We start from the raw sequence: 16650 nt of genomic DNA, 5'->3' as shown, positions 1-16650 counted from the left end.
CTGCGGCCTGGAGGCCGCATGTGGCCCTCTAGGTCCTTAGGTTCGACCTTTGACTGAATCCAAACATCACAGAACAAATCCCTTTAATAAAATGATTTGCTCTGTAAAATTTGGATTCAGTCAAAAGGTCCCACTTGAGGACCTAGAAGGGCCACATGTGGCCTCAAGGCCGCAGGTTCCCCACCCCCAATAGGTGTTTATTGGGAAGGGCAAAGTCTCATCTTATTCACTAGGGAGCTGGAAGTTTTCTAGGTATTCCAGAAAAGGGAGTGGGGGTGGGGGAGTGGGAACAAGTAAGAGAAGGGGGAATATAGAGAAACAGTATCTACCTCTCCAGGCCCTGAAAACCAGCAAGGATTCCCGTATTACCATAGTCCTTAAGAGTTGGGAAGGAAGCAAGAGTAACCTCTCACCCTGTTGAAATTCTTACCTATTGACATGACCTTATGAAGTATACCCGGCCAGTTCCCCTGAAGACCATCAAACAATGAAAGGAGAATGAAAGTGTGTTGGAAGGTGACCTGCCCTGAGCACCCCCAGCCCACATCCAAGCGAAGGGGATCATTTCTCTTCTTCCAAGTAGCCCCCGTTGTTTACCTGCATATATAGGGTGATTTTTTTTTTTATTTCTAATTAAACCTATCTGGATTTTGTTTCCAGAGGATCGAGGAAAGGTGGATGATCATTCAAGCCACGATCTACTGGCCCTCAGGTAAATTTAAACTATGACTGAGTGATGGGTGACCTCTTTTAAACAGAAGGGAGACTGGAGAGGTTAAAGACAGTTGTGTTTCCTACAACAGTGAAAAATGGCTGAAAAATAGAGACTGCTCTTTACACATGTAAACATTTTCATTTGTGTAGAAAGCTTGCTTTTTTTCCCTTTATTTTGACATCATCATATCTGTTTTCATTTGCCTATTCATTTTTCAAGCTTAGTAACCTAAGTCAGATTTAAAAGATCAACTAAGTAGGCCCCAGGAGACTTTAGACAATGAAGACGCATGGTGTAGTCTTGGAAAGAAGCCTTTGGTCTTAGATCTAGAGCTGGAAAGGGCTCCGGAGATTATTTTGTTCTTTTTTTTTCTTTTTGAGGCAGTTGTGGTTAAGTGACTTGCCCTGGGTCACACAGCTAGCAAGTGTCTAAGGCTGAATTTGAACTCAGGTCTTCCTGACTATAAGACCGGTGCTGTATGTACTTCGCCAACTAGCTGCCCTGAGATCATCTTGTTCAATACCCTCATTTTATAGATGAGGATGTTTGGGCTCAGAGAAGTTGATTTACATGCCCAAAGTTTCATAATCACTAAATATCATTCCTTGATCTGCGTTTTCTTTTTGAAGACCCAAGTGAGAACCAGATATTTCTGTAAATATCATTGGCCTTCTAATATCTTGGTAACTGTTTAATGGTAACATCCTTTCTACAACATGTACATCTATCTATCTGTCTGTCTGCCTGTCTCTCTGTCTTTCTATCTATCCAAACACACACACGCACACATACACACACACACAGATTGAGCGAATTATAGCATATGAATGTAAGCAAATAATAGCATATGAATGCAGAGAAATGCTGTTGCACTGTGAGAAATAAAGGGGACCATTCCAGGAAAAACCTGCAAAGATTCATGTGAACTGATGCAGAGTGAAATGAACAGAACTAGGAGAGCAATTTATATAATAACAGCATTGTAAAGACAATTTTGAAAAACTTAAGAACTCTGATCAGTCCAATGATGAACCACAATTCCAGAGGACTGGAGATTGAGTGTTATCTACCTTTTGACTCAGAGGTGATGGACTCAGAGTGCATGCATATATGTGTATATATATATATATGTATGTTATATATGTATTTGTATGTGTCTATGTGTATGTATATGCACATACATACATACATACACACACACACATATATACATACTGGAAAGAGAGGAGGGGGCCAAGTGGTAAACAGCTTTAAATGCTGTCTTAGAGGTAATACAGAACCACTGGTGTTTAACGAGTAGGGGAGCTACATGGTAAAAAAGAGCCTCTGCTTTATTTTTTAAATAAAAAATTTTTGGATTAACAAAAATCTATTTTCTCTCTTTCCCATCTTCCCACCCCATAGGGAGGGGGTGTGAAGAACAACCAAAAAACCTTTGTAATAAATATGCATAGTCAAGAAAAACAAATTCCCTCATTGGCCATGTCCAAAAAATATATGTCTCATTCTATACCCTGAGTCAAAGGCACAGTTACAGTCTAGTAACTTTTGGGGAGTAGTTCTGAATTGCTTTCCAAAATGGCTGGACTGCTTTCCAGCTGCATCAGTCCACATCAATATGCCTATTTTCCTGCAGCCCTTCCAACGCTCATCATTGTCCCTTTTTATCAGCTTCGCTGATCAGATGAGTATGAGGTAGAACCTCAGAGTTGCATTAATTTTCATTTCTCTATTAGTGATTTGGAGCATTTTTTCATATGGCAGGCGTATGCTTTAGGGAGATATCTTTGGTAGCTATGTGTGTGATGGGTTGGAAAAGGGAAAGATGAGCAGGAAGAACAATTAGGAGGTGATTATATTTCTCAGGGACCGGTTTGAATACCGTAATGAAATGTCTTAAGAGATGGAGAGCTCAAAAACTGCCTTACCTTAGAAGGGGATTTGGATTTAAAATGGGGCACCATTATACTTGACCGGGCAGAGAAAAAAAATATTTTTTGACCAGTTTATTGCAAAGCTTTGGGTCTGCTAGTTGACACACATCCATCTCACCAGTGCCTTGCTTGGCGCCATCACCTCCCTGCTCTTGCTACACTGGCAAGTATTCTGAGTCACTGCTCTTCATTCCCCTCTGCTCCCCTCAACCAACCTAAGAGGTGTAATGAGTTTTTTTACCCGTCCTGAAGGAATCTTCTCTTCTGCCTGTGGGGTCCCGTTCATGAGCTTTCCAGAAGGGCCGGCTGTGGCAGTGGTCGCTGGCATTTGACTGTGCCTTCATCTTCTGTCCTCTCCTTACCACCAGGCTCAGCAGGGAGCTACAAGAAAAGGAGAAAGTGATTGAAGCCCTGCAGTCCAAACTCAATGCTCGATCCCTGACTCCCTGCAGCAGCCATGCCCTCTCCGACTCCCATCGCTCCCCCAGCAGCGCCTCCTTCCTATCTGAGGAGATGGAAGCCAGCTCAGACATGGACGTGGCCAGCGAGTATACCCAGTATGAAGAAGACTGTGCCGACAAAGCTCCCACCAGCCTCCCGGGTAAGCCTCGGAGCTCTGGGTGCTTACTCCCACCGTGTTCTAGAGAGAGATTTGCAGATCGCTCTGAGCTGCTTAAAGAACGGTGCTGTTGGGTTTGAGGCTCGTGTCCCATTGGGCCAGTTAGCTTTGCCATGTTGTAGGCTTACAGAGTTCATCTCAAAGTCCTACTACCTTTTCTCAAAAGCATCCTATGGGTCACCAGGATGGTTGTAAGGGAGAGAGGGTGATTGATGAGGAGAGACAACGTCTGGATCGTTGTAAATTCTCTATCTCTACTGACGACACAACACAGAATATCTTACCATGCTCACTTGGAAGGTCATGGCCTCATTCTCATATCAAAGGCTAACCCGTGCATCAGTCCCTCTGTAGTAAATTTCCGTCTCACCTGTGCCAACCTTGCTATTGATTAGTTCCCAAACAATCTGCTCTCTAGGTATCTTTTATCATCCAAAGCTTCCATCAGCCTACCTCACTGCTTTTTGGAACATCCATCATCGAGGGCTCTAGGCCACATCTTATACGAGATGGCTTGTCCAATGAGGTATCTCCATTCCAAATATAGATCCTCTTTTCAAGGAAATATAGATATGAATAAGGTGATCTATAGGGTTGGTTTTCTGTGTTCAATATGGGTGACACTCTGGCCCCCTAGTATTTCCTGAGAAAACAGTCAGAATTGCACTGCTCTGTATAACACAAAACCTTCTCTTTCACTCATGGGTTCTGTAGACTCCATCCATCATTCAAGTAACAATGCAGCTCCTTCATCTAACCCATCCTCTGCCACTACATCTCATGGGGCTAAGAAGGAATCCAGCAGCATCCCCGCAACCATGCCATCTTCTCAGAAACCCCCCAAGGAGGCCAGCCAGGCACGTGCAGGTATGCCCATACAGGTATGGGACAGCAGCCTCCTGAAGAGGCAGGCAGGACATCAAAAATTCATCCTTGCCCCAGAACTCCACCCAGCTCTACCTGTTCAAATTTGCCTTCCTCCGTCTGGCTTCAATAAACAGTTGGATGGTTAAGGGTTCACATGGGTTAGCTTTTTTTTATGGAAAACTTCTAGGAATAGCCACAACTCTATGCCTGTATTGGAATATTGTATTAATTTTACAGAATATGAGTGGCATCCACTGGTTTAGATTTGAAAATCTTATTTTTACGCAGAGACTTCTCTGTAATGGTAGTTTTTATAACAGATTCTGACCTCTATTTACCTATTTCTTTCTGGGGTAATGGCGGTGATATGCACCAGTTTATTGTTAAACTGATTTCTTTAAATGAGTATTTTCATTTCCATTTTTCATGGGGACCCTGAGGACAGAGGGTTGAAAGTAGCTACTTTACTAAGAGGCCGCTGAAGCTTGGATTTGAATCATCGGTCTAACTAAACTTTTAGAGAGCTCGATGTCCAACCAGAGACCTCCAGATGACCGTTGTCATTGGTGTCATAGCTTCTGTTCGTTCTGGGAAGCAGCTGTGGAGTCTGAAAAGCAGAGTGTCCTTGGAGTCAGATCTGAGCTCAAGTGCTTGTTCTGACTGACACTGGCTACGTGATCTTGGTCAGATCACCCAGCCTTTAGATATCTTAATTTTCCCACGTGTAAAATGAAGATGATAAATTTTGGGCAGAAAGTACTTTGGAAATGTTAAATTACTATGTAAATTTGAGCTATTTTTCTTATCCTCATTTCCACAATGGGATTTGACTTCAGCGGTTCCCCCAGAATTTGGTCTGAGCTTATTTTCTGCCTGCCCTAATCTTTCTCAGGAATAGTCTGGCTTTCATTTGAAGGAAAAGGAAGTCCCATGTATCCCCCTTAAGCAAGAGGTCTTCAGTGGCTGTGTCTGTAGGAGATCATTAGGAGGAAGCCCAATACTAGGGCTTCAATACTCTTAAGTAAGCAGGTTACTGGACATCTAGGTGACTTCTCTGGGGTCAGATAATTTAAATCAAATATTTATTGAATCACCTACTGTGTTCAAGGCACTGTTTCATTCTATAGGATAAACCAGAAGAAAAATTAGAATGCCAAAGTCTTTGATTTTAGCCTTCGAATGTCCCCTTGGGTAGAATAACATCAGCATTTTAGATGACATGAAAATGACAAATCTCAGAGCTAGCGAGTTATCAGCAGCATCTTAGAGGCTCAGGACATTTAGGATCATAGCATTTAAAGATGGAAAGGTCTTAGATCATCTAACTTGTTCACACAGCCTCATTTTATGGCCAAGGAAACTGAGAACCAGATGCAAAAGACCTACTTGGGATGGCATTGGCAGTAAATAGCACCTCTGGGATGCGTATATGCCCCCTTCCTCTGACTCCAAAACCACTCCTTTTTTTTCACTCGCTGCCGCTACAACTTGGTATTTAGCAAAAATCCTTCTGTGATCAGACTCTGGAGAGCTAGTCCACTGCCTCAGATAGATGGTAGGGAAATGTCATCTGGCTCTTATCAAGCCAGATCCTTGATTTCATGGTAACCCAGACTACATTTTAAAAGGCTGTTCTGTGGGGGTAAGGAGAGGGAAGCCTCCCAGAAGGTAAGAAATCAATTTTTGCCTTTTCAGTAAACACCAAGCCTTACTCTACAACTGTCTGGAATTAGTCTCTCTCTCTCCTTCTCTCTCTCTCTGTCCCTCTCTGTCTCTCTGTTTCTCTCTGTCTCACTCCTTCTCTCTCTCTCTCTCTCTTCTCTCTCTGTCTCCCTGTCTGCTTGTCTCTCTCTGTGTCTCTCTTCTCTCTCCCTGTCTCTCTCTCTCTTCTCTCTCTGTCTCCTTGTCTCTCTCTCTCCTCTCTGTCTCTCTCTCTCTCCCTCCCTCCTTCTCTCTCTCTCTCTCTCCCTCCCTCCTTCTCTCTCTCTCTCTCTCTCTCTTTCTCTCTCTCTCTCTCTCTCTCTCTCTCTTCCTCCTTTCTTCTCCCTCTCCTCCTGTCTATCTGCCTCTGTCTGTCTCTTCATTCTCACACTCTCCCTTTAATGATTTTTCCCCCTTTCTCCCCATCTTTTTTGTTTTTGTTTCTTTGTTTCTAGGCCTTTATTTTAACTCCATCCCCAAGCCGGTTGGCATTCGCCAGCCTCCACTTTCCTCGACCCCCTCCATCTTTCTGCCTTTTGGCCCCCCTCCCTCTGCCGCTCCTCCCCTCCTTGGCTGCTGTGGGACAACGGTGCTCTCGTTGGCAGAGGCTCAACAGGAGTTACAGATGCTACAGAAGCAGTTGGGAGAAAGTGAGAGACTCCCGGTGGATTTGTTCCCTCTCTGTGGCATGTGGCTCTGCATGGCTTGCAGTAAACCGTGTGGCTTAAAATTAAAAATATATCTATATATATTTGCAAACCTTGAAGCAATAGCAGATTGGGGGCAGCGCGGCCCTGCTTGCTTGGTACATACAGACATTCATTCAACCACAATTGTCTGAGAGGTGTGTGTGTGTGTGTGTGTGTGTGTGTGTGTGTGTGTGTGTGAAAAGCCTTTATTCATGAGATGTTAGACATGGTCCATTTATTATAGCTGTATATGAATACAAGAATATCGAAAGCAATAGCCTTTACTACGTTGGAGGGTTTCGCTTCCCTCCGACGAGGTTGGTGCTGTGGAATCTTTAGATGAGACCCTGGAGAAGATGGGAGAAGTGGCCCCTTCCAGTCTATACCATCCTTCCTAACTGCAAAATGCTCATTAGCAGCGTAGCCTCATCTTGAGAACAGCCTCGAAAAACAGCCAAGAGACAGACCAGGAAGGCAGAGGGCAAACTATTCCTCTTTCCCCATTGCAGAAGCTGCTATGTCGGGTCTGATCTGGTCTGCCACTGACCAGGTGAGTGACAGACCCAGAGACCAGAAGAACAGGATGTGGGATTTGTGGGGTGAATGCTATGTACTGCACATTCTAGGATGGCTCTTTTGCTTCACTGTGTCCCATCCACACCCTCCCCAGATCTTGGGCTACTCATCTTTCAGGAGAAGCCTTGGTTCTTGTGTTGGCTCTACTCTTTGAAAAGTCAATTTCATGGGACCAGCTATAGCCAAAATAATAAAAAACAAAAAAACAACAAAACCCTTTTCACCCCATGGATTGCTCAATCTGGCAGAGCCATGAATATTTCTGACTATGGGAGTATTTTCTGTAGGAAGAAACTAAATGAACTTGAAAATGCCACCTGTAAGAAGCCTGGGGTGGGGGGTGCTGGGGCTGGTCACTGAGTAGACAGACCTGGTCAGTGTTAGAGAAGCCTTTTGCCCAAAATCCACAAATTATTGACTCTGAAAGGGTGAGTGTGCCAAACTAGAAGTGTGTAGAATCAGCCACACTTGGACTCACTACCCTTGATTTTTCAAATTTGTTCTCAGGATGAGACTACATATCTAACTCTACAATAGTCAGTTTTGGGCTATTGGTAAATGGAGCTCAGTTCAGTGGAACATGAGGGACTCTATGTAGCCCAAACGAGACAGCATAGACTGCTAGTTTGAAACCTAGCTGAACAAAGACCTATTTCCAGAGGACACAGAGATTATGAAATCTCTTTCCCTAATAGGAGAAGCATTTGTCTGCCTGACCTGGCTTAGCTTCAAGTACAATTCCACCCAGAATGGGAAGGCTGAATGAAGTAATTTCTGAAGGGGAAAAAGGGTCTGGCATCGGCTCTTTGAGCCATACTTTTCTAGCTTCTTTGGGCTGGAGCATTAGTGTCAGATCAGATTTCCCCAGAGCCTTGGAGTCAGACACGTGAACTCCATTTTACCCTTGGATGCATCATCGTTGCTCAGTGTGGCTCTTTCTCTGCTCCAGAAAGCATATGCTTAACATACGCTGTGGTTTGCATGGCAGCTTCGCCGGTCACTGAAACGTTGCTATCCAACGTGCACAGAGGCTTATCTGTGTGGATGTCCATGTGTCCTGACAGCACATGTGTGTTTGTATGTGCTGTGAGCTTTCTGGCAAGGGGAGTGTGGGATATGTGGGCATTGCAAGTTCGCTTACTAACATATGCAGACATTTCTAAGACTGTGGTTGAAAAGTATGTTGACTGCTGTTGGTCTGTACCTTTGCCTTAGGCCCTCTCACCCCCTAGTCCCAGAGACCCTAAGAACACTGATTGGATGTTGTTCAAATCAGGGAAAAGAAGGGACTGTGTAAGTGGGATGAAATAAGGAAGCACATGAATCCCTCTAAGTACCCTGATTGGGTGAAGGGCAGAAACAAAGATATCTCTTGGATTTCTACGCAGTCACAAACCCTTTGTCCCTGGTTATGTGCCCAGCACTCAGTAAGTGCTTAATAAATGTTTGTTGCCTTTCTTATTGCCTTGATGGCTGCCTGGAAGGAAGCAGAATCAGCTGAATGTTCCCTGAGGTCCAGCCTCCCCAGCCGGCTTTTCTGTCAAAGAACACAAGCATAATCAGAGATGCCAGAGAGGACAGGGGAAAGGTTCACATTGCACAGAAACTTGGTCAGAGAGAAGCTTAGAGGTCAGCCTGTCTAAGAAGTCCCCAGGGCTCATTCTTTACCCAGGAGCTGGATGACGTCTCCTTTAAATAGTGCCTCCTTATGTTCCCCATGAAAAGCACTTAAATTGGGCTCCCTGCTCATCCTGGCCTCTGGGGAGAAAGAAGTCCGTATTTAGAGGCTGAGCCTCATCAAGACAGCTCAGTGATGTCATCATTGTTCAGGTGACACTTTATGTCCTCTGCCTTCTCCCACTGTTCTAAAGTGAGAGTTGGAAAGATTAGCCAGATGGCTGTGGTGCCACGCTCTGCCCTCTCGTTCCGTGGTTCATTAACGAGTTCTTAAGTCCCAGGGCTCTTGTCCTAAGCATGGATGGTGGGAGTCCTTTTCTTCTTCCCACCTCTTACTCTGCAAAGTTTCGTCCCTGAGGTGAAAGTTACAATTGCCAGCAGCGCTCTAGTCAAAGTCATTTCCTAATTCTCTGCCATGGAAAGAGGTGGGATGTGGGGAGGGGGGGAGTGAACCCTCTACCTGGCTGATATTTCATATGAATGTCACCTGGTGCAAAGGTCACATAATCCTTCTATATACCACTTCGGTCTCCATTTATTTCCCATAGTAACATCCAACCATCTTCCTGTTGACCTCCCTCCCTCACCCCAATCCTTCCTCTTTTCTTTGTCTTGTTTCTTTCTTACAAATGTCTTTTTTCTGTCCAGGTATCAGTCCTTCCACTCCTGCCATGCCAGCCCCATTGCCTAGCAACCTTGCTGAAGTCGGTTCTCCCCACTGCCTGCACAGCCCCCACCGTACTTCTCAACCCCATCCTCTGGGGATATCTGCAGAACTCTGCAGGTCAGCAGACTCAGGACTCCTTAGCAGCAGTGGCCTTTGGGAAACGATTAGACCTCAGAAGGGAACCGCTTTGGGGGACCTGTCCCCAAACTCTGTGGTGTGCCAACCTCAATCTAAACTCACAGGTAAATGTCATGAGTTTGAAAGATCAGAATTGGGAGATGGGGATGGTTAATAAGAGGGACCAGCTTTTCTCTCCTTTGTCAAAGGCTCTGTTAACTCACATAGCATTTTCAGGGAGTTGGGTGGGGATTTAGAATTGCCACTCTTACTTCAGTGATGGAAACACTGAGATGAAGAGGTGAAGGGACTGAGCTCCCTATCTTCTTCTAATGCCACTAACCTCTTGGTCACTCCCCTCTTCTCCAGTGTACTCTGGGAAAGAATTAGCCATCAAGAAAGAAGGTCAATGCTATCTTCTCTTTCAAGGGCATTGGCATTTTAAGCCTTCTCTTAAATTATTGAATGACAGGTTTTCTTCCTTGTTGGAGGCATGAGTCAGTAGATGTGAGAAGCATGTTGTTCGGGTTTTTTTGCTTTATGTTGTTTTGTCTTTTAACTTTTTTCTTTTTATTTTTTAAAATGGTTTTAAAATTTATTTTAAACTTAAATTCAAAATAAGAAAAAAATGGCCATGTACACAGCAGAACATGAGAGGATTCAATATAAAACAATAAATTTCCATTTCAAGAAAACCTATATAATAAATACTACACATTATTTTGAAAGCTGTCCATTTTTTTTTGTTTCCTTGTAGGTTTTCTTTTGTTCTCTGCTATGCACTTTTTACTTTATTTTTCTCCCCTTCTTCCCCCCCCGCCCAAGAAGGCACAATTGAGTGTGGACACATACACATACACGTGTGCACACACATACGTATACATACACATATACACACATGCATACACATATACACATACATATGCATAAATGTCTATAATCACACACATATGCATATATGTAAGACCATACTATGCTTATTTCCACTTGTCTTCTGTTTCTCTGAAAATGGATAGCATCTTCTTTCATACGTCCAAGTCCTTCCATACTTTTCTAAATCCACTAGCTCATCGTTTCTGATACCACAGTGATATTCCAACCTTATATTATCTGGTAATTTTAAATAGGCTAAAACAATATTGATTAATGACAGTGTAGTTTTCCTATTTTTCTCCTTTCCTTATACCTATTATAGCTTTAACTTTGTCTGAGATCATGATTATTACCCTTGCTTTTTTTTTTTAAATAGCCTTTTCTGAAAGCAACGTACTGTTGAATTCAAATGTTTAATCTGCTGTTTCTATCTTATGGTGAATTCATCCCATTCACATTCTAGGCTATACTTACTTTTTGTTTATTTTCCTCCTTCCTATTTTCCTCACTATCCTTCTCACCCTATTCCTATCCCTTCTCACTCCTCTGCTTTACTTCTACCTGCTACTTTGACCTCCTATTCCTTAACCTACACCCCTCCATGAATCCCTCTCCTATCCTCTCCCTCCAACCTATCTATTCCCTTGACTTCTTGTTTCTATCTGAATTTAGAAGACTTTTATGCCCTTCCAAATATATCTGTTATTCCCTCTTTATCCCATTCCCATTCATCTACCTACCCTTCTATTCCCCCCTATCCTATTCCCTCACCTTATTTCTTTACAAATTTAGAAGACTTTTATACCCACCCAAATGTATTTATGTTCTCTTTTTAACCCAGATCTGATGTAAATAGGATTCCCTCTAAGAATCCCTCCCTTGTTCTCTGCTACCTCCCTATCACCTTACCTTTTTATTTCTTTCTGAATTTAGATGATTTTTATACATGTATGTATGTATGTATGTATGTATGTATGTATGTATGTATGTATGTATTGTTCACTCTTCAATCCATTCCCAATGAGAGTGGGGTTCCAAAACTACCAGCCCTCCTGCCCCATCTAATTCTGCTGTGTCAATTCTTCCTCTTGCACCTCATTTGTATGAGATAATTACTCCTTTTTACCTTTTCTTACACCATTTTGTTTTTTGGAATCACATCATACTCAGCTCTACCCCACTCTTTCTTTTGAACAATCTTAGGACATATGGTTTACATTTCCACATATAAAAAATAAACAGTTTGTTCTTATTGAGTCCCTTGTAATAAGTCTTTGATGTTTACTTTATATTTGTCTTGGATGTCAAATTTTCTATTAAGTCCTGGTCTTTTTGCAACAAAATCCTGAAAGTCTGTCAATTCAATGAATGTCTATTTTTTTTATTCAGGATTATGCTAAACTTTGCAGGGTATACCTGGCCATGACCCCAGGTCTTTTGCTCTTCAATATATAGTGTTCTAAGACCTGCAGTCTTTTAATGTAGCCACTGCGAGGTCTTGTGTAATTCTAATTGTGGCTCCACCATTTTTGAATTTTTTTTTCTTGTTGCTCATAATATTTTCTCCTTCACCTGAGGATTTCAGAATTTGGATGTGATATTCCTGTAGATTTTCCTCCTCAGATCTCTTTCAGGTGGTGATCGGAAGATTTTTTTTTATTTCTATTTTCCCCTCTTGTTCTAACTCTTCAGGACAATTTTCTTTAAATATTTCTTGCCTTATTGTATCAAGATTCCTTTTTTGATCATAGCTTTCAGGTAGTCCGATTATTCTTATGGTTTCTCTTCTTGATCTGTTCTCCAGATCAGTTGTTTTTCTTAAAACATGTTTTACATTCTCTTCTATTTTTTTTACTCTTTATATTGTTTTATTATTTCTTGGTTTTATAAGTTCTCTGGCTTCCCCTTGCTTAATTCTAATTTTCAAGGAGTTCTTTTCTTCCTTATGATTCTGGATTTCCTTTTCTAGTTGGTTGACTTTTCACAGTCTTGTTTTTCTTAGATTGTTATTTTTTTTTAAAGTTTTTCCTCAATCTTTCTTATTTGACTTTTGAAGTCTTTTTTGAGTTCTTCTATGAACTCTTTTTGGGCAGGTGACCATTTGACGTTTCTCTTTGGGGTGGGAGAGGCTATTTTTGTTTCAGTATCCTCCTCTGAAGACAAACCCCAGTCTTCTCTATTCCTATAGCAACTGTCTCTGGTTGGGTTCTTTCTTCTTTGCCTGCTCATTATTTTTAATTTTTTAGCAGCTTGTTATTATAATCACCTCTAATCCTGATGTTGCCTCTGGCCTCAGGTCCTTGTTATTGTTATTTTTTTAAGCTTTGTCCTGAGCCCAACCTCTGCACTCCTTCCCCACTCCAAGCCACAGCTAGGGTTCCCTGGCACACTATGTTGGAAATACTCTTGTTCCCTGAGAACCCTCCAGTGACTATGACCTTTAGTTTTCCCCTCTGGCCTGGAGTCAAGACCAAGAACTCAGCTCTCCTATAAGTTCCCACAGCCAGCAGCATCCCTGCCCCGCTGCTTCTGCACCTGTCACGTGCTGGTTCCTTCTTGCCTAGGACAGTGTCTTGGTAGCACAGCTGAGCCTGGCATCCCTTGTCAGCAGAAGCTTCCTCTATCTTCCCCTTTCAGATGCCCTACCCCCCACACTGTCTGAGAGGTGAAAATTCCTGTGGCTGAGTCCAAGGCTACCTCCCAACCCAGCTGCGCCCAGGGCTCACCACTTGCTATTTCAGTGGAGCTAGCCTGAGGTTGTTTTAGCCTGGAAGTGTTTACTCTTCACTTGGGCCGAACCTCCATCCTGGGATGTTTCTTCGGATCTTCTCCAGTTGTCCCAGGAGGACGACCACTGTTTTGCCCCAACTCTTGATCATTTTTGCCACTCTACATTCACCTTGAGGTGCTATTTTGTCTTGCTTGTAGAGGAAATCTGAAGAGCTTGGAGTTTTCTGATCTACTCTGCCATCTTCCCAGAATCCTCTCTTTTTTTTTTCAACAAGTGGGACTCATAGGCTTTCCCTAGGGCCTGAAATCCCACTAGGTAGGGTAGCCCCCTCTTTTGCCTACAGAAGCCAAGCCTGACTTGTTCAGTAGGTATGTATAATTTCCATTCATCCTCCCACCCCAATTGGAGCACCTAGGTGGCACAATGGATATAGCTCTGGGCTTGGAATCAAGAAGACTCATCTTCATGAGTTCAAATCTGGCTTTAGACACTTACTAGCTGGGTAACCCTGGGCAAGTCATTTAACCCTCTTTGTCTCAGTTCCTCATCTCTAAAATGAATTGGAAAAGGAAATGGCAAACCACTCCAGTATTTCTGCCAAGAAAATCCCAAATGGGGGTCACAAAGAGTCAGACAGGACTGAAATGATTCAACAACAACAACAAAAAGTTCCATCCATAGATTCTTAGAACCTCATAGGTAAACTTCCCTTCAAAGTATGAATTATCTTCACAAAATTCCAGAAAGTGGTCATCTAGCCTCTGACCAAAGGCCTCCAGTGAGGGGAGAACTCATTACTTCCAAAATAAACCAATTCTACTGAAGTATATATATATATATATATGCATGTATATATGTTTATATATATATGAAGTATATATAGAATAGATCAACTGTTAAGAAGTCTGATCCTTATATATTGAGCTCAAATCTGCCTCCTTGTAACTCCTACTTCATTCTGCCACTCTGGGTCAAGCAGATTAAGTCTAATCTCCTCTACATGAGAGTACTTTCCATATTTGAACACAGTGACCATCCCCTTGTCCTCCTCCCCACCCCCATCTTCTCTCTTCCAGGCTAATCATCCTCAATCCCTTTAGCTGGTGCTCCTAGGGCATAGTTTTAAATCCTCTCACCATTCTGGTTGCCTTCCTCTGGACATGATTGCTGAACACAAAGCTCCAGATCTGCTCTGATCAGGCTCATAATCAAACCACATTCTCAACACCAAGCAGCCTAAGTCACACATGTTGCTTCCTGTCGAGCTTGCAATCCACTAAAACCCCCAGTCTTTTTTCATTCACACTATTTTCTAGCCAGAATAGCTCCCTCTCCCTTATGTGTGCTGTTAAGTTTTTGTAACGCAGGTGCAGGACTTTCCACATGTCTTCGCTAAGTTGCCTTTTATTGGATTGAGTCCATTGTTGCAACCTCTGGAGACTTTTGGATTCCAATTCTATTAGCTGGAGTTGTCAACCCTTCCCATCTCCCCTTTAGCAGAAGCCAGCTCTACCAATTATTATATTTTCAATGTAAGCATTTCATCTTTCAGCCGCTGCAAGCATTTATGTGTTGGAAATCGGTAAATGCCACAATTCATCTGGGAAATTTGTACCCATCTGCAAATTTGGTAATTATGCTGTCTATGCTCTCATTCAAATTGCTGAAAAAATTCAACTCATTCAGTGAATATTTATCGTAAAAATGTTAGGGGTAAGTGGCCCCATCGTTTTCAAAACAGGAAACCTTGCCTAGAGACCAGGAAATGGACTAAAGGTTTTCTCCAGGCTTCTGACAGCTTGGAGGGTCCTTTTTTGATTGTTTCTCACAGTCTTGTCCTATGTCTAATTGCCTCCTTCTTCCATAGATCTAAATCCCTAGAGATAATCCAAATTGGTTGTCTGAGGCTCTGGAGGAGTTGGAGCTGGGTAGATGAAACTGTGGCAGGAGGAAGGTGATGGGTATTGGAAATTGCCTGAGCCCCAGGACTTAGCACAGGACTTAATAAATGCATCTTAACTGACTTATTGACTGACTGACGGGCACCCATACTGCCCTTCATTTTCCTGCCAAGTCCCCCTCTCACTTCCTATTCTGTACCCTTTTGGGACAACCACAGGGGCTGACCTGTTGGAGGAACATCTCAGTGAAATCCGGAGCCTCCGCCAGCGTCTTGAGGAATCTATCTGCATTAATGACCGCCTTCGAGAGCAGCTGGAGGACAGGCTCTCCTCTACCACAAGGGCCAGTGGTAAGAAAAACCCAAATCAGCTCAGGCCCATTCAAATCCTGGGCCTTTCTTGTAGCGCAGGGGGTACAGGGCTTGATTGTCTTGGTAGGATTTACTCCTGATGACACCGATGCCGTAGAATCAATCATGGAACTGGAAGTGACTAGAGAAATCATCTTCTTCAGACCTCCTTATTTCATAGGTGAAGAAATTTGGCACTCCAAAAGATTAGGTGAATTTTATAAGGCCATATCCCAATAAGTGAAAAATCCGAGATTAAAACCCAAGTCTCCTGACTTGTATTCTGATTATCTCATGTCCATCACCTTCACAACAACCTCATGAAATAGGCAAGATGGACATCATTACTCCCATTTTACAAATAAGGGAACTGAGGTTTAGAGAGAGTCAGCGCCAGAGTTCAGGTCTTTGGACTCCAAGGTGGGTTTTTTTGTTTGTTTTGTGTTATTATTATTATCATTGTATTATTATTACTCATTCCATTCTCTCCCCTTCACTAAAGTTCTCTTGGCTGGGCAGTACACATGTGTTCTAAGATGACTTCCCCTCTCCCCCACCCATTCCCTGTCCATCATCTATATAATGACTCATCACCTGTCTCCCTGCCATGATTTTTCTTTATATTACATCCTTGTATTGTCCCAATCACTTCTAGGTAGGAGTGAGCCAGAAGCAGCTTATACGAGCTTGAGAGAGCCAGTTGTTAAATTTACAGTGTGAGCCTTTACACCATGGAAATTGGCCAATCAGAGCTTGAGTACATCCTGAGCAATGTACAGCTTTTCAAATATGAACCAAGGGGCAGCTAGGTGGGCAGTAAATAGAGCACTGGCCCTGGAGTCAGGAGGACCTGAATTCTAGACTTCTCTCTTCCTCACATCCAATCACAGGCCCATTTTATTGTCCATTTGCAGTGCCTGTCCAAAACATTTGGGTGAGAGGGATGAACTCAGTGGGCTGCCCATCCATGACATATCATAGTATGGGCAAGATCACATCATCTACTTCAATATGGACAAGATCAGAACTCCACTCCATCCATTTTTTTCCCTCTATGTACATTACTAAGACCCACCTTGTACTGGACACGCCGACCTTCTCCTCCTATAAGGAGCAGGCTGCCAGAGTCATACTCACTCTCGAGTCTTCGGTCCTCAGCTGGATAAACACACAGAGACGAGCCATCGGGAGGCGCCAACACCAGAGCTTTATTCAGAGGCCATCACAGCAAGC

At 43.0% G+C, this 16650-nt stretch overlaps 1 protein-coding gene across 9 annotated transcripts in view; it reads left to right on the top strand.

Moving 5' to 3' along the window:
- Positions 1–16650, top strand: part of LOC114046382 (myomegalin-like) — a 243814-nt gene that overhangs the window by 199426 nt on the left and 27738 nt on the right. For 6 of the 9 annotated variants that reach the window (XR_003569505.1, XM_027866689.1, XM_027866694.1 and 3 more), the window contains exons 26-31: positions 661–712; positions 3018–3250; positions 3983–4135; positions 9427–9687; positions 14719–14796; positions 15286–15417. Coding sequence is in view for 8 of the 9 variants with exons in the window: in XM_027866689.1 (XP_027722490.1) it covers positions 661–712; positions 3018–3250; positions 3983–4135; positions 9427–9687; positions 14719–14796; positions 15286–15417 (909 nt within the window). In the remaining variant the exon portion in view is untranslated. Of the gene's footprint in view, positions 1–660; positions 713–3017; positions 3251–3982; positions 4136–9426; positions 9688–14718; positions 14797–15285; positions 15418–16486; positions 16547–16650 lie in introns of those variants that run through there. The other 3 variants (XM_027866699.1, XM_027866695.1, XM_027866696.1) reach the window with 2 other exon arrangements.

This window comes from Vombatus ursinus, unplaced genomic scaffold (genome assembly GCF_900497805.2).
Source record: "Vombatus ursinus unplaced genomic scaffold, bare-nosed wombat genome assembly UNPS02014782.1, whole genome shotgun sequence".
NCBI classification, from domain to species: domain Eukaryota; kingdom Metazoa; phylum Chordata; class Mammalia; order Diprotodontia; family Vombatidae; genus Vombatus; species Vombatus ursinus.
Note: the sequence above shows the minus strand (reverse complement) of the source record. Positions and strands in the feature narration are given on the sequence as shown.